This window comes from Pteronotus mesoamericanus, unplaced genomic scaffold, assembly GCF_021234165.1.
Source record: "Pteronotus mesoamericanus isolate MK-2021 breed Mesoamerican mustached bat unplaced genomic scaffold, CSHL_Meso_final contig_269, whole genome shotgun sequence".
In the NCBI taxonomy this organism is placed as follows: Eukaryota; Metazoa; Chordata; class Mammalia; order Chiroptera; family Mormoopidae; genus Pteronotus; species Pteronotus mesoamericanus.
This window is the reverse complement of record NW_026555114.1, coordinates 3773406-3799233: the sequence shown is the minus strand read 5'-3', so window position 1 is coordinate 3799233 and position 25828 is coordinate 3773406. Positions and strand designations below refer to the sequence as shown.

At 37.5% G+C, this 25828-nt stretch overlaps 1 protein-coding gene across 2 annotated transcripts in view; it reads left to right on the top strand.

The window, feature by feature from the left end:
• Positions 1-25828, top strand: part of KANSL1 (KAT8 regulatory NSL complex subunit 1) — a 152360-nt gene that overhangs the window by 23852 nt on the left and 102680 nt on the right. For both annotated transcript variants that reach the window (XM_054574891.1, XM_054574890.1), the window contains exon 3: positions 16081-17452. In XM_054574891.1, the coding sequence (XP_054430866.1) occupies positions 16164-17452 (1289 nt within the window). In that variant the 5' untranslated portion in view covers positions 16081-16163. The remainder of the gene's footprint in view (positions 1-16080; positions 17453-25828) is intronic.

Sequence of the window (25828 nt, the reverse complement as noted above, 5' to 3'; positions counted from 1 at the left end):
GGCCCCGCCGGAACCGAGGAAGGCCGGAGAAAGGGCCCAAAAGAGAAGAAAAAGCGGCCGCTCCCCGCCGCCTTCCCCTCCCCCTCCGCCTCGCCCCCCCGCCCGGAAAGTCAGGGCGGCTCCGGGCGCCGGGGGGGAGGAGAGCGGGGGGCCCGGGCCGGAGCCGCCGCCGCGCGCCCCCGCCCGCCGCCGGCCCTCGGCGTCCAGGCCGGGGGCTGTTTGCAAACTGCGCCCATTTTGTGGGGCTGAATCCGCCCGGGCTGCGCTCCTCCATCACGTGGTAGGTGCTGCTGCTGCTGCTCCTTTCCTCCACCTCCTCCCGCTGCCCTTTCTCCTTCTCCTCGCTCTCCCTGTGGCTCCCATTTCTCCCTCTCTTTGTTAGTTGTAACTGGAAAGACAGGGCAGGGCAGGAAAAATCCCCGGAACTTTAAATGGCCTCTACGGGCTTCCCCGCTGCGGGTCCGGGGCTGGGAGTCGCCCCAAGGGCGGGGGTGTGCGGGGGCCCTTCCCCACCAGCTGCCGCCTCGTTCGCCAGCTTTTCCTTTGGCGTTCTATTTAAAAATGAGGCCTTAAGAACACGATTTATTCCCGTTTAAAAAAAAAAAAACAAAACCAGAAACAAACTCTGGCTCTCGCCTTGAACTTCTCTTGACTGCAAAAGGCCTTTCTGTGCTCGAAACACACATCTTGCATGTTTCTTGGGGTATATCACAACTCTTGATTGTTTTTGTGAGATGGTTATTTGTTTCATTTATTTTTGTTGCCTGTAAATTGAGGTCGCCTAGGTTTTCAGATCTGGTTTCCCTCAGGCGGACGTGTTTTTTTTTTTTTTTTTTTTTTTTTTTAAACTAAAGAGGAAGAGGCATTTATTTGCTTTAAAGTGAGTTTGGGGGGCCTGTTTTCCGGCTGACGGTCTTTTGATTCTCAGTATATAGTTTTGGTTGTTCTTCCACAAGATAAACAGTGGCCTCATGTTTTAGTTAAAAATCCTTTTGTTTTCCGTTTTCCCAGTGTGATTTTTTTGAGAAACACGTTACCTAACTATTGCTTATTGGATTGCCTTAGGGGAGAAGGAGTGACATGATGGCGCCACTTTAAATTGCTCTTTCCTCCTCCTCCTCCGTTTTTCCCCTTTATTCTAGAGGTCACTAGTGCGTTTTTCGTGACCTATTAATAAAACTGTACTTGAGAGTATTAACAGTACAACTTGTAGGGCTAGAGTTTAGTACCTTAAGGGTCGGGAGACTCGAATCCCAAGGTCCCCAAAGTTCCGAAAAATCTCCCTAGTCCTGCCTCGCCTCCCTCCCCTCCATTCACAATCCTGGTGTTGCCATCTCCTTTGTCACGTGGTTAACAATCATTGTGGGGGTTTTTTGTTTGTTTTGGGGTGTGTTTATATTTTTAAATTGTAGCCCAGAAGAACCTACCCCTTCCCCATTAGAGAGAGCAAAACGTTTTAGTTGTTTCAGTTTTAGAGACAGAGAACATTTGTGAAAAACGATAAAATTACATAATCTTTGCCTTGCATAATCATATAGTTATAGATTGTTACTGAACTTAGTGTCTAAAACATTTTCAAGTATGGAAAAGTCGTTCCTTGGAATATTTTTTAATGTCTGAATAGCATAGTTTCTATTTTTCCTTACTTTTGGGGTCATTTAAAGTGCCACTATTTATAAAGGTTTAAGTGGGTGTTTCCCCTCCCCCTTTCTATAGGCTATACTTGGTTCCTTTTCTAACATACTGCCTGAGCAATTTAGAAATTTTCAATTGTCGGCACGTTTGTCAGTTAAAACTATTTTTCTTACGTCCTAACAACAGTAAATACTTTTGAGTAATAACTGTGTTTTACCTAAAGGTATTTCATTACGTTTCTGTTGTGCTTTTGATCTGGAGAAATTTTGCTTTTAATCCTATAGGTTTAAACGAATGCTCAGTTATCTGTTTTTTCATAGTCAGTTTTCCTAATAATTAGGTAAATTCCTAGTTTATAAAATACCAAGCATATTTCTGTTTTTCTACATAGGTTACTAGCCACTTTTACAGTTCCCAAAAATATTGTGATTTAAGAAAATATTGTGATTTTTTGAAGTAAATATGAAATTCCTTCATTCATTCTTACTATGCATTCATTCTTACTATGTATATTTTCAATGGTTTGGGTCATTTTCTTTGCTAACAGTTACATCATGTCATGTGATATGTGCAGTGTGATGTGTAGTTCTAAAAATAAGGCAAGGTAAAAATGCTCATCTCTTGGGAATTTAAAATATGTATTATAATTGTGGGATAACTAATCTATATTTCTGATTTCGGTCATGGAATTCTGATTTCAATTTCCATTAGGTTTCTCCAACAAAGTATGCAATTCCTTTGACTTTTAGCGTATTTGATGTATTTTTTAGTGATCTCATGATTGGAGGTGGTTCACTTTATTTCTCAGGGGGCACTAGTTGGAGAGAGACATTACATGTGACAGAGATTCTTAACACCTGTATTATGGTTGGGTCTCTGATGACTACCTCATTGAAATCTATGTAAGATAAGTATTTTTGATTTGTGTCTGTAGACAGTTAAAAGAGTGATCAGTTAAATATTGATGGAAGTGAGGTGGGTGGGGTGTTGGTCCTTCTACCTATATGACTCAAGTGAAGTATTGAGAAATGTTCCTGCTTCTTTTCTGAAAGCCTCATTCAGAACATTGGTATTTCACTTCTGTGCTTTACAAAAGTCAGATTTTAACCTTTTGTCTGATTTTCTTGCCTACACATGTTATTTCTATGGCTAAACCTTCAGAGCATTCTTTGATTATTAGGTGAGTTTTCAACCTATTGAGGAAAATTTTGGGAGCTAGAAAATGCATAAGCCTTAAGTTCACTTTTAACTTTCATCAAGGTGAGAAAAAAATAACTGTACTCCACTTTTTTCTTCAAACACTGCTGATACTCTTCCGTCTCTAGTAATGCTATACTATAACCTACATCCTCTGAATTTTATTGAGTAGCCACAGATTTTAATTGTATTTTTAAGTGAAAACAAGTTTTAGATTTGTTGCTATGATCTGACTCATGTAACTTGTAAACATAAGGCCATGTGGTTGATGATGTTGGTTTGGGAAGGTATTTTAGTATTTGAATGGTTCTAGTAAGGAACTTTTGTGAATAAAGCTTAGTTACCATGTTAATTAGAAACAGTTTTTAAATGTTGTAAAAACATCATACTTATCCATGTTGTATTTTCTAAACAACAGTCATTGAAAATTCGGTGTTTGAAGAGTAATGCTTATTCCTCTTATATTTAATTGGCTTGGTAGGGGTTTTTTCTTCTTCCTGAGGCTGTTAAGACAAATTTAAGTGAGTTCCTTTCTCTAGAGAGGTTTTTTAAATTAATTGATTTTCTCCCCACCCAAAGATCTCTCCGTTCCCTTGAGTTTGGAAAGGAGGGAATAATGCAGACTTTATGTGGTCTTCATTTGGTTGCCCCAGAGCAAATTTCATCAGAGTGGTTTCTAGAGGTTTAAACACCTTTTCTTTGTCCTCTTTCTCTATTTTAAGTAAGTTTCTGCCTTGATTGGTTAGACTGTTCTAGGTTTCAGGAAGCCTTTTACTTTAGTACTCTTTAACTTGATCACTTTATAAAGAAGTACAGTGCAGGTGTCTGAAAATCCCAAACACCTGGCATACCTGCTCTCTCAGTGCAAAGAACATTTGGACCATGTCCTTTATCTAAAATAGGACTTTATTTCTTGGAAATCTGTATTGACTGGTTTTCCAGTCTTCATGTGGTTTCTTAAGATGTATGTTTAAATTATAGTTTCTATTGTAATAAATTGCATATTACCCTCTGGGCATATACTAAAGGTTTTGTAAAAATACTCTTGCCAAAGTGTAATAATTCATAACAAAACAAGAGACTTTTCATCAGAACTTCCCATTCTCTAAAACGTGAGATCAAAACTCAGTGAAACCACAGTAATGGTTAGGAAAGACAATGAACTGGAAAAGACAAATACCCCACTGTGCTAGAGGTCACCAACATCTGAAGGTCACTAGAAGAGATAGGAGGCCAGTGGTATGGTATCTTTGGGGTTGCTTGCAGATTATAGACAGTTGTTATAGGAAAAGACCAATTGGGAGAGTCACTATTAATTGTTCAGTTATCAGTTATTTCTATATTATGCCATGTGCTTGTGTTTTAGGATGTAGGGTAAAATGTATAGGAGAAAATAAGCCAATAGGTGTAATTTACCAAAAAGCCTGGACTCCAACCAGGACTGAAATTGAAATTTTTTTCTTTATTTGTTGAGCTTTTTGTTGTCCTTGCTAGAATAAAGGTAAAGCTAAAATGCAGGGTATGAAGACACTGACTTCAGAGTGGAAAACACAGCTCCTATTTATGAATGAAAAGCAAACAAACTTGAGTAGTTTAAAAGAAAAACTTCAAGATTTGTATATGAAGGTTTCCAACCTTAATGCCAAGAGGCCCTGAAGGTGGAGATCTTTGAAATTGTCTTTCTGGTGGGTAGTGGGTCTGGCAGATAATAGCTGCTTAATAAATACTACTTTCCACAAGCCTTGTTTTTTCCAAGGCTTTAAGCTAGTTTCATAAAATTTAAAAAAAAAATTTTTTTTTAATCCTCACCTGAGGTCCCCCTCCCCCCCGATTTTTAGAGAGAGAGAAAGGGAGGAGAAAGAGAGAAACATGGATTAGTTGCTTCCTGTTTGTGCTCCAACCAGGGAGTGAACCTACAACCTTTTGGTGTATGGGATGATGCTCCAGCCAGCTGAGCAACCTGGCCAGGGCTAGCCCCATAAAATTTTAACATTTGAATGCCCTAACCTTATTAGGGAATTATCCAGCTATATATTTTACTGTTGACTGTAAACCTGTCTTTTTTCCCTAGTTCTAATTTTTAAAAAATTGCAGTTTCTCCCCCAAGCTTTTGAGAATCAGGAAATGTAAGGTGGAGGTAAATTCAGTGCAGTTTTATCTAAATGTTATCAAAAACTCTGGTTCTTGTTACTTGAACCAGGAATCCCAAATGAGATCTCACTCTGAATTTTAAGTATAGCATATTCTGCCCTTGTTTGGAAAAAGTTGCTTGAGTGGCATCAAACTTAATGGAGTCCCTCACCTTTTAATTTCTTTTTTAAAAAGGATCAACTTAGCTTAAAGTCAGACCTGATTAATCTCAGTTGGAGGGGAAGTGTTGGGGAATAGAAAGGATGAGTAACAATTTTGTTGTTAGAACATTAAACCAGAAATTGCTAAAAACTGATATTCAGGCTTTCTTTTACTGCTTGTTATTTGACTTATTAGCACTTCCACTACAAGGTGTGAAGGGACAGAGGCGAAAAGCTAATTAGTTTAATTTCGAATGTTTTGCTAGTGTAGAGGTTTTGTAGAAATTATTAGTTTGATAAGTTGAACTGTTGGGAAAGTTTCATTAAATTGTTCATACATTATCATAGAGAACTGAGGATTTTGAAGACCTTAAGCACATATCAAAAAAAATTGGGCACCTGTTTTTGCAGTTATTGGTTTACTGCTTACCTCCTAGTTTTCCCTTTGGCCTCCTGAGGGAATGCAAGAAGGATGTTAGTATTAATATTTAACATTCCCCTGGCATTGGGGAAAATAATTTTGTTTGTCATTAATTTAGTACTCTAAAGGGATACAGTAGGTTTCGGTGAGATCCCTGGAATTTGGTCAAGGATCCCTGCCAAGAATAACCTGTTTGCTTTTGAAACTGCGTGGACCCTTCAAGAAGTCTTCAATTTTAGGGTTGTTCAAACACTTGTATTGTTAGAGTTTGTTAGAAAGAAATGAGATTAAAAAGTGCATTTTTTCCTCTATGTCTTTTTGTGACCTAGACTGGGAGGAAATTTGAATTCGGTAGTTGGATAGAGGATAAACACAAATAAATATTTTAATAGACAGTCATCCTTCCAAAAATATTTTTGTGTTTTTAAACAAATAGGATCAAGTTTATGTGGCTTTATCTTTTTTCCTCATTTAGCTATATTGAGTTTTTTCGCATCCAAACATACAGTTTCCTTTTTAAGTAGCTGCATAATCTTTTAGAGTGTCTTTTTGAAGTTTAGGGGTTTTTTTTTTTGTATTACAGTTCTTTGGTGAAAGAATCTGTGCATACATTTTTATGCATCTATGAGAATATTTCTGTTGAATAGGCTCCTAGAGGTGCAGTTACTGGGTAAAAGTTTGGGTAATTGCATGTAAATTTTACCTTCAAAAGGCTTAGGTAACCAAATTTAATAAGTTAAAAGGTACAGGTAAAAAGTTTGCCAGCCTGAGTGCAGGACCTTGGCAATACAAATGACTGGAACTTGAGGTAGTTGAAGCCTGTCCTAGATTCAGTTGGTGCCTGCTTCTTGTTAGGTCGTTATCACTTTATGATCAGACGTCCCCTTTAACCTCATAATGGATCTCCAGCTGATGCATTCAACATAGAATGTTCAGGTTAACTAACTTATATTGGTCCACTGTCTGCCAGGAACACTGCTACATGCAGGAGATAAAGATAAAACAAACCATAATCCCATTTTAAAGCAGTAGTCCAGGGAAGGAAGGGAAGGACAAAATTAAAGAGTTTGTTTAGTACATCATGAGTTGTCCAGGAAGTCACGGAGGTGCAGGTAAGACCCTAGAGAGAGAGGGACCCCTAACTCAGCTTGAAATGAATGAGGAATACTTGAAATAGCTTGTGATCTTGGAGAAGAAACGGCATGGAAAAGCCTGGAACTATAAATATGATTCAGGAAGTTTGAAGTGGGGACAGTTTGGAAATGAGGCTGGGTGTAAACTGGGGGTAGATATGCTATGTGGGGAGTTGGGATTTGTCCTTGACCTAGTGTTACTGAGGGATGTTACGCAGGGCTACAGCCTGGTCAGATTTATGTTCTCCTCTTCCTGCCCTCTCTCCATCCTTTTTCTCTAATAATCGTTTTAGTAGTTGATGGTAGGTGGAAGGCTTGCTGAGACAGGAAGAAAGAACAGTTGGAAGATTATTACTGCTTGGATTACTGTAGTACATAATGAGGTTCTGAATTAAGGCAGTAGCATTAAGGGTGGAATAAATGTGCCTATCATTCTGCCTATTTTGAACTCTCCCTAGTCAGCCTTCAAAATGTAGTCAGATTGTCATCTCTTTCTGGAAGTGTTCCTTGACCTCTTCAGGCAAAACACAGTGTTTTGTCACCTTGTTTTTCCTTCGCACCTATTTTCTATCATCTTATTTTTGCATTAATGAAACTTATAATTCTTAATGTCTCCACATTAGACCATGAACTCCTGTAGTCTTTCTATTATTCGTGTCTGGAATTAGTTTATATATATAAATGAGATATCTATGATAGATGGCATGTCAGTGATTGGGTAAGGATTCATTCACAAAGGGAAAGTTGAGGGGCTGGATTTGGCATTGGGGGCATGGAATGGGTTTTGGACATGGCATTCTTGAAGTAGCAGTATGGATGATACTGGGCTATACATGTTCTTTAGGTTTCAACTTATTGTTCCCTCGGGAAGCCTTCTGTAACTATACCCATTCTCAGCCTGTGTGAGGGTCCCTTAATAAGGGCCCCCAGAATTCTCTGATCATGTAGTAGTGTATGTCTTACTCATCTTTTTCATTATAGGCACTTAGTGTGGTACTTTTAATGTTGTAGGCATTTTAATAAAATGTTTATTGGAGGTAATCAGTTAGTATTCTTGTGTCAACTTTCCTGTAAAGACTAAAATTTGAAATCTAGTGTCTAGCAGTTAAGGCCCTTTTGATTTAAATTTAGCTTTAAACTACTTAGTGTAATGTTTTTGAAAGTGTGGACTTTAGAATTTGGGATATGAATTGGACGACGACTCCTGCAGTTTAGGAGTTGTGTGATCTTGGGCACATCCCTTAACTTCTGAATGTCAGGTTTCCTCATCTATAAAATGAGCGTAAGAGCACCTTACTTGCCCTACAGTGTTATTGTGAAGATAAATGAGAACACACATAAAAGCACAGTGACTGACACAGAGAAAGGTCAGTTAATGTTAATGAACAACAGTTACAATAACCACCATTCAGAGCTTTTATTCCCTTAATAATTATAAACCTTTTCTGGTTAAGAAACCCTGTTGGTAGAGGGAAGTGTTAGAGAATGGGTTGGTGAGGTCCACATTATTTCTTTGTTTATAATAAAAATTATGCCTCCCGTTCCCTATAGTATTTTATAACATAGCTACATTTATTTCCATGTAAAAGAAATATTTTCAGTGTCCCATAGTGTAGCTTTCAGTACTTGATCACAAATCACTACATATATAGCTGCTTTCTTTCTCTTCTCTACTTGAAAAGCTATACATGCACTGCTTGGCTCATTCAAGTTCTGTGAATCATCTCCCAAATCTTTTCCCATTATTTTGATTGTCAGTTTCTCGAGAGGTTTCCTCATTTTGCTCTGCTTAGCAAAATCATACTTAAATTTGAAAGCCTACCTCACCAAGTGTGTTTTGACTACTCTAGTAGTCAGTAAGTGCTTACAGTGTTTACTGTGTACCAAGCTCTAGATAAAGTTGGTGAGTATGCAAGAGAAAGATGCTAAGGAACACTGCCTATTTTGGAAATAGAATCAATAAATTGACAATTAGGGAACATTCAGATAATTTGAATTGAGTGATGGTAACTTGAAATGCATTGTACAATTTAAGCAGGGAAGAAAGCAGTGTGAATCTGTGTAGTATGGAAAAGTTTCTGTGGAGATGTTAAATATTGAATGATTAATAAAGTTTTGGGCCTGAAAGGTAAAAGGGCCTTCCAGTTAGAAGCAGCAGCAATGTAAGCAAAGATTGTGGACTTTGGAATCTGGGGGTGAGTTCTAGGTCCATGCCACCTGATGCAGTTACTCTGATGTGTTTTAAGTTTCACCTTGGAGAATTTTGACTTGTGGAAAGGCACTAGAAACTATTTTAGAGTAGAGAAGCAAGGTGATAAAAAGGTATGAAATGGATTGGAGGACTGAAGCATCAGTCAGGAAACCACTATGATTTAGGTGTGAGCTGATGAGAACCCTGGCTGAGTTTGGGTTGGTAGTGTTAAGAATAAAGATGATATATCACACCTTAGGATTTCCTCATAAAAAAATGAGATTAAGAAGAAAAAGAGAGCCTTTTCTCCTGTCCTTAAGAGCCTTTAAATTAATGTTTGTATCACTTATTTGGCCCTTCTGCAAAGTTTAGCGCCTTCCAATTTCTGAATTTAATCTTGGAGAAGACTTTGACCATACTATGGTGACCATTTTAGTCGAGGTTCATTTTGCATCCTGTTTAGATTATTGCAGTAGCTTCTTTATTGCATTTCCCCTTTGCCTCTTTATTTTCTTTTAATCCATCCTACCTAGCTGGCCTCTCTAAAGCATAGTTCTGATGTGTCACTCCCCATTTGAAAAACTTTTAATGACATTCTGATGCCTTTCTGAGTAAAGGTTTGTTCTTTAAGGTTGTCCATTAATGATCTGGCTTCAAACTGCCTTTCTACCTTTTTCTGTACTGCTTCCTCTATTAACTTGTGCTTTATATTTCAATCAGATTGATCATTTCTCTTAACCTTCAGAAGGTCCTGTGGTTTCCAACAGCCTTGCCTTTCCCATGCCATATCCTCTCACTAGAATGCGATGTTACCATTTTCTTGCCCTAGCTTTTACATAAGGAAATTTTAGTTAATTACCAAATTTCGGTTGACATTTGACAATTTCATGACACTTCCCTAACCATCCTTCCTTCTTCTCTCTCTTTCCTTTATACAGAGTAATGAGGTAATGGGGAAAGAGGTTAGTAGAAGCCACATTTTGGCAAACTTCTCTTCCCCATCTGATTTCTGCTTCTGTTTTCAGTGAAAGAATGTGGTGATTGGCCAGCCAAATGGCCAAAACCTTCCCTCTGAGGTTCTTCAGCTTATCAACATTTTTACAAGGTAGATGCTGCCAGTTTATTGTTGTGTATTTGAGAGTTCTGTCTTGGGAACTAATGAGGAATAAAGCAAACTTCATTTGTAGGTGTGGAGCTAGTCCTGACTTGCAGTATTTGAAGCAGCCAGGTGATTTTTACCCACTATGGGACATTTGACATTCTGGAGACATTTTTGGTTGTCATGATTTGTAGGAGGATGCTAGGTATCTCGTGGGTTGAAAAGAGGGATGCTACTAGACATCCTACAATGCACAAGAGAGACCTCCCTCCCCCAACAACAGAAAATTATTTAGCACAAGATGTAAATAGTACTGAAGTTGAGAAACTCTGCCCTAGGGATGTATTTTTGCTTTCTAAGTGCTACATATGTTAGGTGGAAGTTTGTCCTTGAACCTGTACTGCAGTTTAGAATAATAGAATCCTAAGTACAGGAAGGGACCCTGGAAGTCACATATTTGAACTTTACATCACCTTGTATCCCTCAGAACAGTTCTGCATAATATTAATAGGTATAATGGGAAGAAAAGTGTTTATTTGTTAAAGAAGTTTGGTAAAGGCAAACATTTGTATATTTAGTATGATGAAGTACACTGTGGATCTCCATTGGGGAAGTTTTTCCCAAATATGTTTGCCTGCTGAACATATTTGACATTTTTCAGTCCCCAAAATGCTTCCTTGGAACTGATAGGAAAACCATTACTTACCTACCCCAACCTTGTAGAGCAGATGGGTCCTTTCTTTTGCCTGTCTAAGCTTACTGGAGAGTCTTAATTTATGTCAATGACAGCAGGTACATTAGCTTCATCTGCATTTGTCAGGTTGTAGATTATTAGATGAACTAAAAATTGGGATATTTTAGGTTTCTTATTTTGAGTGTACAATATAACTTCATTGTTATCAGCAAATTGGAAATTACAATTCCAGTCTGAAACCTACTGCCCAGGTTGTTATGAGGATTAATAAGTTAATTATAGCTTTTAATGCTTTGTATTCTTGGGGGAAAGGTGATTTATTATGAGCTGTTGTGCTGTTTTTGTAAAAGTGCTTAAGTTTGACAGTCTTTCTTTGCTTTAAATTGTGGAAGAGTGAGGCTTTTGTGATTCAAGTGGGATGGGAATCATTGTTTTAATCAACATTCTGCTGAGTGTTAAATTTTAGGAAAGTTACTGTGACATTTTGCGTTTCTCAGATTTTTTGACTTTTTTTTAAAAGGTTTTATTTTACTGAGTTTCAGAGAGAGGGGAAGGGGTAGAGAAAGGGAGAGAGAGAAACATCAATGTGTGAGAGAGACCCAGCTGTGTGCCCTCGCTGGGAATTGAACTAGTGGCCCTTCTGTTTGCAGGCCTGCACTGAGTCCACTGATCCACACCAACCATGGCAGATTTTTTGACTCTTGAAGAATTTGCATTAGTTTCTTTTTGCTTCCTTCTCTTTTATTCTACATATACATAAATAATACATGTTCTTGGTGAGACATTATATAAGTTAGAAAACAAAAGACAGAAGAATCTTACCACCTAACTTTTTAAACAAAAAATGAGCTCATAGTCCTTGTCTCGTACAGTAATACCCAAAAAAATTTTTAACAGGCAAGGACGTTTTCATGTCAGTAAAAAACAATCAGGGACGTTGCATTGTTTTTTATAGTTGCTTAGTATTCCATTACATGGATATTTAATAATTTAAATTGTTTGGCCTTTGGTTTGCTTTCTTTTTATCAAAAGCATCATCATGAAATATTAAAATAAAAATCTAGGTATATAGCAAAAGTATTTTTAAAAACTCCTAAGCTTAGTGATGATTTATGACAATTTGTTTTATATTTTCCCTGTGTATTTAAGAAGTCTCAGAAATATATTTTTAATTTGCTTTTAGTCTATAGGTTATAATAATAGTACAAATAATGGCTGTTAGTGTCAGGCACTAGACTAAGTAATTGAAAATATCTCATTTAATCATCATAGAAACCTTGTGAGGTAGACTTTGTCATTTGTAGATGAGGAAATAGAGGGAACCAGAATAGTTAAAATAATTTAAATGAGGGTGGAGTCATGATGTGACCCTGGACCTACTCTCCTTATCTGCGAATGCCTTTGGGGATAATATGGAATCTCAGCAGAGCAATTCAAGTCAGTTAAGGGAGAGGGTTGTAGATTTCTATCTTTTTCTAACGGTAGTATTGTTTTGGTGTAGAAAAACAAAGATTTAGGAGTTTGGAATGGAATTCTTTCTGAAGAGGTTGCTTTTGCCCCTTCCTACTGATTTAGGTGATTGTTTTAGTAACTTCTCTTAACAGTGCATCTTATGGGGATATTGAGACCAAAGAGAGTGTGTAAACCAAATAAATTCTTATCTTTGATATGTGATTAATGTCTCATTCACAGATGTACTTTCACAGGGTCAGAGAAGTTTTGTAAGAGGTGGAATTTGAGGCAACAGATTTTAAGTTGTAGATATTAAAGAATTGAATAATTCTAAAATAACAATGGAATGTTTACTGCTTAAGTACTTCTATGGTGTGATGTTAATTATGACCTGCTTTTATATATGTTGAGTGAGCCTGGGTTTTCCTGAGTAAGTTTTGTGTAATAGCTATGTCCTTGCTTGGGTCCCCAGAGGGAGGCTGTTTTCTGCCATTCCTGAGCCTTACTGTGCTGTGCTCTTGGATAGCAGGCTACAACTTTTCTCAAGTGTTGTATTACTTATCTGGCACTCATAATGTTCCTCCATGCATTGCTAGTATCAGCTATGTATTGATACCAACTCAGAACAGGAGGAGATTGTATTGATGGGAAAGATGGGATAGGGATTTGTGTTTATGGGAGCAAATGCTTTATGTGCTATGAAACTAACTCAGTATATTTTGCATTGGTCTATCTGTTGATCTATAGCACAGCCATTTATAATATGTTAGGATTTAATACTAACTTTAAAATCAGAAACAGATAAAGTGGACATAGAACAGTTTGTGTTACATAAGCTGTCATATGCCAGAAAGTTGATAAGGATAAAACTCATAAGCTCCAGAAGTTCTAGTTATTTCTTCCTACTTCTGTAGGAAGTTCATTAAAATACAATTCTAGAATGAGGAACTTTTGACAGTTACATAGAGCGGTAGACAAACTTGAACTGTTAAATATATAGGTATTTGTATGGATATTATTGCAATTACTTTTAAACATTTTGGTATTAATGATTTGAATTGTCATAGTGTTAAAAAAAACCTTAGTGAAGTCCTGTAGGGCCTACCATCCTATGTTGGCATTGGTCTAAATATAAAAAAGCTTGACCAACTTGGAAGTTGTCTTCCTCCCCCCCTTTTTTTAAAGAATGTAAGAGATTACTTTAGTGGTTCACAAATTTTTTGGTCTCAAGGCCTCTTTGCACTCTTAGAACATATTGAGACAGCCTCAGAGAGCCTTTATGGAGTATTGTCAATAGTTGATGTATTAGAAACTTTGAGATTTTTTTTACAATATTTACTAATTCATTTAAAAATAAACCTATTAAAAATTATGAAAAATAACTTTTTATCAGAACCAAAAACTTTAGTGAATGGCATTGTTTTACATTTTTGTGAGTCTTTCTAATGTCTGGCTTAGTAGAAAACACCTGGGTTTTAATAATCTGCTTTTGCATTCATTCTATTGTGATATGTTTTGGTTGTATATAAAGAAAATCTGGATTCACACATATAACATAGTTGGAAAAGAGGAATATTTTAATGGTTGTTTCAAATAAGTATGGCTATCCTTTGAAATTACACCCAAACTTTACAAGTAGTAGTTAATCGAGGTTAGTTGCAATGTGGAATCTAAAACCATATCAGTGAACTTTTTGTACTCTGTTATTTAGATCAGTGATCTTCAGCAGGTGTGCTGTGGCATGCTGGTGTGCCACAATAATTTTTAAAACATGCTATTATACCTGATTATTTAGTTAGGGGCCCTGAACTCTTTTCCTTTAGATTGTCAAATAAAAAATTGACAGCAGCCAGCAACAAAAGCTGTCCAGTGTGAAAGAATCAAAATTATACCATTTTTTGTCAGATCAGCAAAAAATATATTTTTTGCATGTATTGTAGAATTTTAGCTATTAGTTCATGTGTGCCATGAGATGAAAAAGATTGAATATTGCTGTTAGATTAAAATTCATTGGTTTGTCTGGCACTTGCTTTTACCTGTATATGAGTTTCTCACATGCATTGGTCATTTGGTCATCTATTGAGTTATGCAGATCTTCCAAATGTTGACACATTTCATTATATGGTATCAAAAAATCCACATTCATTAATATCAGAAGTAATGTATTTAATCAGAAATGACTTTTTTAAGGAATGGGAAAATGTTTAAGTTCATGATAGTGGATACAAGTTTTCAAAATACTTATTTTTGCTTGAAAACTCAGATTTTATAATGGGCAGTAAATATATGTTATCAGTGGTTTTTCTTGAAGTGACAGGTTCACTTTGTTCATTTTCAAGAAAATGTCTGTTAACTAATTAAGTCTAAATAACCATAGTTTGTTAGTCATTCTGCCAAGTAAAAATAGTACTAGGTGAGGAAAACTTCTAGTTCAGCTTGCATCGCAGTTATACAGGTGCCTTTTCTAAGGCTTCTTAAAGCAGTGAAGTGCTTTATGTGTATGTTCCATTTCATCACACAGAATATTTTTTTAAAAAGTAGAGATTTAGTAAAATTCATAATTTCATCAAGGACATCATTAAGTGGAACTGACTTTTTAAAAACTAAACGAATAGAGAATACAGTGAATGACCAATAACTGTGTACTTTGGTGCCTCTGCCTTGATTTGTGCTAAGGTACCAGCAGTTTTCCTCAGCCTCGTTTTTTTGCAAATGTCAACTCGGTTAGGGGAGGGGGTGAATAATTTTTAGTATTACTATGAAGATAGCTTTGATCTTGTGGGCCCCTGAGTGGTCCCTGAGTTCCCAAGAAGTTCATAGACTGCACTTTTTAAGTACAGTAGGCTTAGTTCTTTATCTTTACATAGATTCCCTTTTGCTCTCAAACCAAATAAAGAGAATGAAGAGGCAAATAACTGAGATTTTTAGCTTGGATTACTAAATGAAAGCCGTGCCATCACCAGAAATAATAAGACTGGGTGAAGAGTAAGTGTGTTCAAAGGAAAAAGTGGATTTTGACTTTCAGGAAGCTTGAGGAACACAGATATGGGAATGTTTATTAGTGCAGCTCAGCAAGTTTTTCTGAGTGGTAGAAGGCTTTCCCATATATACTAGTAGTTATTGCCAAGGAAGTGAGTTGAGAGAGAAGAGGGCAGAAGAAAGAACCTTGGTATCAAGAGCATCAGAAAAGGAGAATTTCAAGAATGGATTGGTCAGTCCTACCTAATGCTTCAGAGAAATCAAATAGAATGGGGACTAAGACTTGACCATTGGGATTTAATAATGAGATTATTGGTGATGCCAGAGCAGTGGGAGCCAGATGAGAGAAGTATGCAGAGGCAGCTATCTATACTATTCTTTCAAGAAGTTTTGGGGTAAAGGAAAGAGACCTTGAACAATTAATTTGAGAGGTGGGCTATACTGAGGACCTTGAAAGAAAATTAATTACAGGTGTGATATATAGATAAGCTTGTTGTATGATCTGGCTTGCAGAGAAGTGAGAAGCTGCAGAACACTGGATTCTTTGGCCAAAAAATGCACAAACCTGTGACATTTGGCATACAGACTTTTCAGTAGAGATGGAGAGTTCCTTATTAATTATTTTCTGTTTAATTGCTATGTGTTTAGTTTGCTTCATTTGCTTTAAATCCACTAATTTTAAGAAGTTTAAACAGTTTTCTTTTAAATGCAGGCGATTTGACTTTAACAATCTGTGGTTCTCTTAGAATGAAACTTCTGTTTTAGCTACTTTCAATCTGTACTAACAGGTGACAGAAAAGGAGGATATTCTTTTTCTTGTACATGCTTGAGCACACACACACACTTCCTCTGGTGAAGAATATTCAGGTCTCCAGAATGGCTGGAGGCAGAGTTTGGATTACAGCCTCAAGTAGTATTTGTATTAAAAACATGTGTTGTTTTCTAATGTGCTTCTATTTCTAACTTGCTTTTCTTCTTTCTCTTCTAGTCTGTTCTCTGGGGAGTCAGAAAGGGGCCGTCGAGCTGGCCTCGGCACCGGGAGAGGCTGGACTTCCTGTCTCTCTGTGCTGAATGGCTGCGATGGCGCCCGCTCTCACTGACGCAGCAGCTGAAGCACACCATATCCGGTTCAAACTGGCTCCCCCATCCTCCACTTTGTCCCCTGGCAGTGCCGAAAATACCGGCAACGCCAACATCCTTATTGCTGCCAACGGAACCAAAAGAAAAGCCATTGCTGCAGAGGATCCCAGCCTAGACTTCCGAAATACTCCTACTAAGGAAGACTTGGGAAAGCTGCAACCACTGGTGGCGTCATATCTCTGCTCCGATGTAACACCTGTTTCCTCGAAGGAGTCATTGAAATTGCAGGGTGTCTTCAGCAAGCAGACAGTCCTTAAATCTCACCCTTTCTTATCTCAGTCCTATGAACTCCGAGCTGAGCTGTTGGGGAGGCAGCCAGTTTTGGAGTTCTCCTTAGAAAATATTAGAACCATGAATACAAGTGGTCAGGCGGCTCTGCCACAAGCACCTGTAAATGGGTTGGCTAAGAAATTGACTAAAAGTTCAACACATTCGGATCATGACAATTCCAGTCCCCTCAATGGGGGAAAACGAACTCTTACTTCACCTTCTCCTCAGGGGGGTGAAGTGGTGGCATCTGAATCTGGGGACTTGAAGGGGGGTATGACCAATTGCACTCTTCCACATAGAAGCCTTGATGTAGAACACACAACTATATTTAGCAATAATAGCACTGCAAACAAATCTTCTGTAAATTCCATGGAACAGCCGGCACTTCAAGGAAGCAGTAGGTTATCACCTGGCACAGACTCCAATTCTAACTTGGGGAGTGTCAAATTAGAGGGTAAAAAGTCTCCCCTGTCTTCCATTCTTTTCAGTGCTTTAGATTCTGACACAAGGATAACAGCTTTACTGCGGCGGCAGGCTGATATTGAGAACCGTGCTCGCAGGTTGCAGAAACGCTTACAGGTTGTGCAAGCCAAGCAGGTGGAGAGGCATATACAGCATCAGCTGGGTGGATTTTTAGAGAAAACTTTGAGCAAACTGCCAAACTTGGAATCCTTGAGGCCCCGAAGCCAATTGATGCTGACTCGAAAGGCTGAAGCTGCATTGAGAAAAGCTGCCAGTGAGACCACTGCTTCAGAGGGACTTAGCAACTTCCTGAAGAGCGATTCGATTTCAGAAGAATTGGAGAGATTTACAGCTAGTGGTATAGCCAACTTGAGGTGCAGTGAACAAGCATTTGATTCAGATGTCACTGACAGTAGTTCAGGAGGAGAGTCTGATATTGAAGAGGAAGAACTGACCAGAGCTGATCCAGAGCAGCGCCATGTATCCCTGTGAGTAGAACCCATGCATAATGTCTTTGTTGAGAAATGTTGGGACAAGGGAGAAAGACTTGGTAAATTCTCATCATGGGGAGAATCGGATGCTTTGTATATAAGCACCTAGGTTCCACTTGTCTTTTCCCTGATATTAGGTAGGCTGGTAGATACACATGTTAGTGGAGAAATGAAAAATATTTCTGACATACTGTTGTGTTGTAGGCTAAAAGCTGCTAATTTCCTTTTAAAATCTCATGTATTAAGAAAAAAAATAAAAGACAACCTATTTGTTGTAAAACTGTACCCATGTTTTAAGTGAATAGATTTTTTGGGAAATATATGTAGGCTATTTTTGTAAGTTTCTATGACTTGACTTCAGAGTTTGTTTTTAGTAGGTGGTGACAAAAATTTAGTTGACCTAGGTAACTCCACTGAAGTGCATAGTTGGTTTAATTGAGTCAGCTCAATGTACACAGTCCTCACATGAGATTTCCTTACATTTTAAAAATCGAAACAGCCCTGACTGGTGTGGCTTGGTTGGGCGTTACTTCGCAGAGTGAAAGGTTGCCAGCTCAATTCCCACAGGGCGCATGCCTGGGTCACAGGCTCAGATCCCCTGTCGGGGTGTGTACTAGAGGCACCCGATGGATGTTTCTCTCTTTCACATTGGTGTTTCTCTCCCATGCCTTCTTCCTCCCTTCCCCTCTCTCTAAAAATAAATTAAGCCTTTAAAAAAGAAAGAAAAATGGGCTTAGCTCCCTAAGTAGCTTTCATGAGAAACAGAAAAAGACACCCCTTTCCTCCAGGCTGACCTACCTCAGCCTTGGAAAGCAGGCGGCATACTTTCCAGTGGATTCAGCCTTCACTAGCCTCTCAGCCAGGGCCTTTGTGCTGAAAAACACCTTACAACTGCACTCGGGTCCCTGTCCCAAATTTACAGTGCATGTGGGATTATCAGTAGTTATCAGTAATGTACTTAAATGTTTCCTGGGGACTTTGATTCTGGAGAAAAAACCATTACCTCTCAATAAATTCAACAGAATTCCTTCACCTGAAACAGGTTTCTTTCATTCCAAAGAAAAACCACTAAATGAACTCTTCTTGCCATCTCACTTCCAAGCGCTCAAAAAAATAAAACTGCACGGGTTATATTAAAAAAAAAAAAAGGACTAATCAGAAAATGCCTGAGTATTTTATAGGTTACCTCTAAGCACAGTCCACTTTACAACTTGATTTTCTACTTAAAAGAGCCATCTGTACCAGATTTGGACTTTATTTTCTCTCAGCTGAGTTAAATGTATTGACCTATTTGGGATAAATTCTTACTGGTTTTTCCAAATATGTTGCCTTGAGGAAAATTCTATGTAAGCTTTGGGTAGCACTCACTTGGTGCTCTTTACTCTTGTTCTTTACTCATAATCCTGCATTCATCTTCTTATGGATAAGCAAGGAAGTACAATATAAGTAGATCTCCTTGAAGATAAATTAGTCTACATTTTACCTACTTACAAGTGTTGTTAGACTTGTGAGAGAGAAAAACATGAGAATTTGGAAAGGAGGGGCAGGAGATTGACTAGCAGATCCTCTTTCATTTTTTCTTTGGGTAGAGATTTTGTAAAGGTAGGAATACTAGAGAACTCTGACTGAAGTAGGTGGTTATGTTGGAATAATTGGTTTTTCCTTACCTGTAGAAAAAAGGTTGACTAAGGTTTTCACTGGAAACTATTAACTGTGCGTTTAAGCATAAGTAAATTTTTTCCCCTAGTGTTATCCATGTGGAAAATATAAACAAAACTATGTCTCTGAATATGAAATTTTGGTTTATATTTTTGTATTCAGGGGGAAAGTCTGGAAAATCTTGCTGAATGTCTTCCATGTAGATGTAGTTCCATTACCATTTGTTAGCTTGCTGTGCTGGAGTCCACTTCTTTATTGAGATCTAAATAAAGCACTTAATATTTCAGAGGCTTGCTACTGCTGTAACATAGTTATTTTTTCTTAAATGGATTAGTAGTTTATATCATCTTGCCAATATTTTTGGCATTATCCCCACTGACTTTGCATAAATCATTGTGTTAAGAACTCTTGGTTAACATTGAATATTTTGTGTTTTAAAGTACTTTCATGTAACAAATACAGTTGAAGCATTTTAAGTTTCATGTACTTGTTTTGTGTATTTGAGAAAAAAATATAGACTCTAGAAGCTTACTGTGTTCAGGATACATTGTATTGAAGAAAGTTTAAGTTTTGGTAATGTGGGTGGTGGTTTTAATCCAGTGAAATTAAAATAACTAAAAGAATTTTTCTTATTCCATGGATTAATCTAGTGATTTGAAAGGAACCCTTTAGTCCATTCACTCACTGTTTAGTTCTGGGCATTCTCACATAGTGGTTTGTTGATTGGCAGGGTGTGAGATGTAAGGACAGCTCACAGATCATTTTAGGGATCAGTTGAATCCTCTTACAGTTGAGTCAACTAAGTAATACCCTCAAAAGTTGAATTTCCTTGCATCAGATTATATTAAAGTAAGAAAAATTGGGGCACTAAGGATACTGTGAAGTAAATAAACTTTTGCACATTTTTATTTAATTGAATTTAAATTAGAAGCACCAATAAAATACCAGTACTTCAGAGATCCTGTTGAGCACAGTTACCAGATTGACTCCTAACGCAAGTATTTAGCCAGGTGTTTGTTGACTTTCTGAGTATTTAAAAGATTTTATAGCAGTTGGCCAGACAGTGAGAGTGGAGGTATTGCTTTGATTAAGAAAGAAAAAAAGGGAAGTTGTTCTTTGCATTTTGAGAAGTCTTTGTGATTTAGTAGTTTCTCCCAAATAATCATAACCACATTTATAATTCTTCAGTGCTAGAATAAGTAGTTAACTCTCCATTAGATTGGCTGAGCTGGTGAGTTTCATCTTGTTCTCCCCTTCCAGTAGCCTGTCTAAAATTTCACTCCTTTGCTGAAGTACTTGTGCCTAAGATAAAGTCGTTAGATTTTGTCCACGCAGTCATGATGAAAATATTCAGTACAGGAGACTGTTGAAATGAATTGTTTTGAAATGATGTTGCTTAAATTATAAGCCTCTGTGAAAATTACAAGCCTTTACTAAGAACTTATTTGTGTTTTTTCTTTTATACCTTCAAGAGGAAGGACAAGGATCCATTTTAAGTCCTAGGCACATGCTAGCAGTAGCAGAATGATTAGTGTTTGTATGTTGAGTTTTTGGCAAATTGTTTGTTACACTGTATTATACTTTATAGTTAGAAAATTCTGTATCACTAGATGTGACGTTAGAAAAATCCTTTTTCTTGATCAATATTTTTGGTTAACTGATTTTATGTTTAGTAAAATTTTGTGCTGTATTGGGTTTGACTTGTATCATTGTTTAGAAGATCACTGGAAGGAGCAGGAACTTTGGCATCGTCTCCTTGATCAAGGGGCTAACAAGAAAGCTGTGTTTCAATAAATACCTTAATGTTTACTTCTTAATTGTAAAAGTAGAAATAGAAGCATTTATTTATCATATGTATGTAATACAACTCTTGAGTGCTTCTTGTGGATGCACTCTCTGCTGTAGTTTATCTTCATAGTCCTCCTCTTTTCTGAGAGTCTTGTCCTGCTATTTTGTTAGGAATTCCTGAATTTTGTTTTCATTTTTTTGGTCCTTGTGCTTATAAGCTTCTATGGTAAGTACTTGCTGTTAAGAAATATTTTTTCCAGTTTTTTTCTTAAATGTGCTCTTAGATGAGCACTGTTCTAGGTACTTGGATGTTATGTAGCCCTTTCTTCTCTCAAAAAATTTTTTTTCTCACTGAACTGTTACAGTAGGTTTATCTTATCTTTGTGGTTAGTATAAAAATAATCCCACAAAATGTTTCATTGTGACTATCAGAATATGTATTTTAAATAGTAAATATATATTATACAATGCCTTCTTTATAAGGACCTGGGGGAGAAAGATACGTAACCAAGAGTAATTGTATTTTTTTCCTAAGCTTGCAAGTCTGTTTTTATTACTTCGATGCTATAATTTGTGTTGTTTGCTAAGTTGCTATTTTCCTGTTGGCGTTTAGAAGTTGAGAGCCAACCTTGTAGGTCGTATTGCTGTACCATTTATTTTTTAAGCCTCGTTCTTGGCTTCATTTCGTTCTCTCAATTCTTGTTTTATTTTCATGTTTTTATTTCTGCTTTAATTTATTATAACCTATATTTTATTTGTCAGGTAGACTTCTGAAGTCTGTTCCAGATCAGGGCTGGGTAAAAATAAACTAGATGCTCAGTTAAGTGATACTGAAGAAGTTACTTGAATTTCAGGTTGTCTTGATTGCAGTGACTCTCCTGTACTTCTGGGGAATTTCACACTCTTGGGGTTATTAATGAAGACTTCCAGATACAACGAATTCCTAGTATATTTGTAGATTTCCCTGTTTAGGCACTCTGGAATGCTTTGTGTAGTAGCTCCTACTTGAATTTATTAAGTATACACAGATGTTGCCAAGGTCAATTTCCTATTTATCTTTTCACAGAATGATGGAGTGAGGGGAGTATTACCTAGGAGATCTAAAGCGTAACTATTCTCTGCCACAAACTGTCTGAAGGGCTAATAACCACTTTTCTAATAAAAATGAGGGAATTGATCTAGATGATCTGTAGGGTTCAAACTACTTTGAATTGTGCTACTCTATAACATTGATGGCAAAAGTCTCTAAGTTACTGATGTAACTTGAAACAAAACAGCTTTCTTGGCTTGTGACTTAGAGCTTTGATTCTTTCAACGCCTTAGGGTTTTGGGGGGGGGATCCGTTAAAGGGATTATTGTATTTCTCAGTGTGTGGGATACATATGTGAGAATAATTCCTTTGTGTTCTTGTATTTTAAAAGTTACTTCAGAGCTGAGTAAACTTTGATTTTGTAAACACCTTTGATTTAATGTCCTTTGTTTTTCTCTTAGCCTGTATATGTCATCCAGTGGCAGAAACAGGAACTTTTTGTATTTACTCCCTCTTCTCTGTCCCCCCTTTTTTCCTGAGAATAATATCAATAGTGAGAATTATTCTTGGTGCTTCTTGTGTGATTCCGAAGGAAGGAAGTTAGGCAACAGGAATTTGGGTTACCCATTTGCTGCAGATCTAGTTGCTACAGAAGTTTTCTGTTGCCTCGTGACTGGTGTTTTCATTCTCTAAAGTTGAGTTTAGACCTAAATGGTGTGGTTTAGTGGCTTGAGTGCCAGCCTGCGAACTGAAGGGTCGCCGGTTCGATTCCCAGTCAGGGCACATGTCTGGGTTGCAGGCCAGGTCCCCAGTAGGGGGTGTGCGAGATGCAACCACACGCTGATGTTTCTCTCCCTTTCTTTCTCCCTCCCTTCCCTTTTCTAAAAATAAATAAAATCTTTAAAAAAAAAGTTAAAAGTCTACTTGATGAATGAGCAAATATGTGAGATATAAGACATGGCCATAGGTAAATAAACTGAATCTCTATCCTCAAGAAGTTTAAAATTTTGATGTGGAGTGGAGATATGGTAAGACAACGATGAATACTTAGAATAGTGCCTGGCACATAATAACGTGAAGTAAGTGCTGGGTGATACAAATGAAATAGGAAGAGATCACAGGTGGTTGATGGCATTGGAAAGAAAGGATATTAGAAATGAATCTTGAAGGGTGGCCAGGATTTCGATAGAAAGTTTTCTTTTGGTTGTGGCCTAGTGAGGTAGGTAAGTACAGGTAGAGGGCACAGCATAAACAGAGGAAAGAGGCCAGAAAGCATGGAGCTTTGGTGGCTAGAGTGGAGCTATTTTAGAGACCTAGTTATATAGATAAGGGTGATAAATCTAATGTAAAAAGGAAAAGAGAAAATTCTAGAGATGATGCAGAAGCAGACTTAATAGGACTTAATAGTACATGTATGGGGGCTGTGAAGGAGGGATCATCATAGATGAAGTTTCAATCTGGGGTGGCCATAAAAATACAGTTTATAAAATAACCCTCATAACTTAAAAAGGTCTGGGTTCTTTACTAGTGTCTTAAAAATGAAGGTTTCTGTGTTCTTTACAAGTTCAGCAAGTGTTAAAAATCAGGAAGTAGACTTCCAAGTAATTTTCTGTAAACAGAGGGAGGAGTCAACTTCTACAGAGGCCTCACAGATGTACATAGGAGACTTTGAAATTAATTCATCTGTTGGTTGTATTGAATGCTTACTATGAGCTGAAGTAGGTTCTTAGGGATATATAAATGGCAATTGAGAGAGACAATCTCTGCCCTGTTCTCATGGGGGAAGTTAGGGTAGAAGGAGAAATTAGTTATTTAAGTAAGTAGTCACATAGTTAATGATATATTTACAAAGGTTGTGGGTGCCACTCAAATGAAGTTCAGAGTGCTATGAGAGTGCATATAAGGAACATCTAATTAAGATGGGTGAGGATGTCGCAGCAAGCATCCTGAAGAAATAACATGGAAGCTGAGACCTGCATGCGGAGGAGGAATTGGTGGAGTGTGTTACAGATTGAGGAAACAGATTATGCTAAGGGTTTGGGGATGGGGAGGTGCTTGGTACTAAGAACAAAGTCTAAGGAGAGTAATGGTGAGAAATAAGGCCAGGGAGGGAGCTAGAAGCCAGGTCATATGGGTGTTTTTGTAGGTCATCTTAGATTTAAATTTTTTAATGTGAAGCCATTGACAGAGTTTGCATATTGGGTTTTTTAAAGACTCCTCTCTTACTGTGTGAAAGAAGGAATGGATGTGGACTTTGGGAGACCACTTAGGCTGTTGTGCAAGCCAGGAAATACAGAATGGTGGACTAGGCCTTGGACAAGGAAGAGTGAGAGAATTGGATATTGGAGGTTAGGGTGACTAGGACCTGTGATTGATTGATTGGATGCAATGAGAAAGAGGGAAGAGGTATGAGTGAGTCTCAGATTGTTGGCAGGAGTAACTGGATTGAATGAACATGTTGAGATTGGAAGGGAGCAGATGGGGGAAGTTATTGAATGCAGTGGGCATTCACTAATTTTCGTTTAGATATTTTTGGCTGTTGGGTATACACAGAGGTTTGAGTGTGCATTTGCAGAGCACCCTATTAGATTCCATCAGTAATAAAATAAATTGTTTTACTAGAACAGGAAAAAGGTTGGGGCCACATTCTATTTAAAATGAATAGTACTTGGCATTAGTTTCTCTTTCCTCTCCCTAAACAAAGACCAAAATGGACTAGACTGATTATTTTGCAAGTGAGGCAGAAATTCAGGTCCTTTCATGTCTACTAGTTTGTTTCATTGCCTTTTTCCTCTTTCCCATTGTGTATCTAGGGAAATTATGCACATACATTCAATGTAAAGAAAACATTGAATTTCCATAAGTTTGAACAGAGGCATTCAGTATCTAAATCTTACTAATTTTGATGTCTATTAATTTGGGCTTTGTTGGAACTTTAACCTGTTTGATTTATATTTAAGTAATTAAGAAAAAAGGTTTCTGCACCATATTGGTAAACAAAATTGCTTTGAAATCAGTTTCAATCTGATAAAAGGTATCTGGGGACTATTCCTCAGAGAGTATACTGAAAAGTTGTTAAATTTAAATGTTGTGAGTTGTTTCGGCAACTCATTAGAGGTAGCATTGTAGCAACTATATATGATAGGGTAGTAGAACTTGTGGAAATTATTTTGGGGGAAAAGTGGAGATTAAGGAATGGCAGGCCAGGAAAGAGATGTTATAGTCCTCTTTAAATCATTTTAAGTTGTCTTACTTTTGCCTAGTAGAACAGAGGGCATGAACCAGGGAATTGAATGATGCTGGGTAAATGTAGTGACCATTTTCTTGCTCACCCTTTAATTTCTGTTTCCTATTTGTGCTTCTGATACTTGAGAGATGCATCCTGAGAAAATAGAAACTGGAGGAGACAGAGCATAGGACCTCTGGGGCTAAATTAGTCTGAAACCTGGGAGATCAGAGTCCCAGGATATTTTGACTGAATTGATTTCATTGAGCTAGGAAAGAATCTTTTTAACCAAGTCTGCCTAATCAGACAACAGAATTGAGACATATTGATAGGGAAAAATAGTAGCCTATGTTTATTGAATATTTTAAAGTATAGGCAGTGTTATGAGTGCTTTACACACATTTAACTTATCCTCATAATACAAAGAGGCAGGTATTATGTTAGTTTCTTAATTTTTTTTTTTTGAAAGAGGGAAAAAATTGTTGTTCCACTTATTTATGCATTCATTGGTTGATTCTTGTGTGTTCCCCGACTGGGGATCAAACCTACAATGTTGGAGTATTGGGACAGCCAGGGTGATACTATTTTAGTTTTATAGGCTCAGACTGAAGAATGAAAAGTTTAAGTAACTTCCCAAAACACCAATACAAAAAAAAAATATGCACCCCCT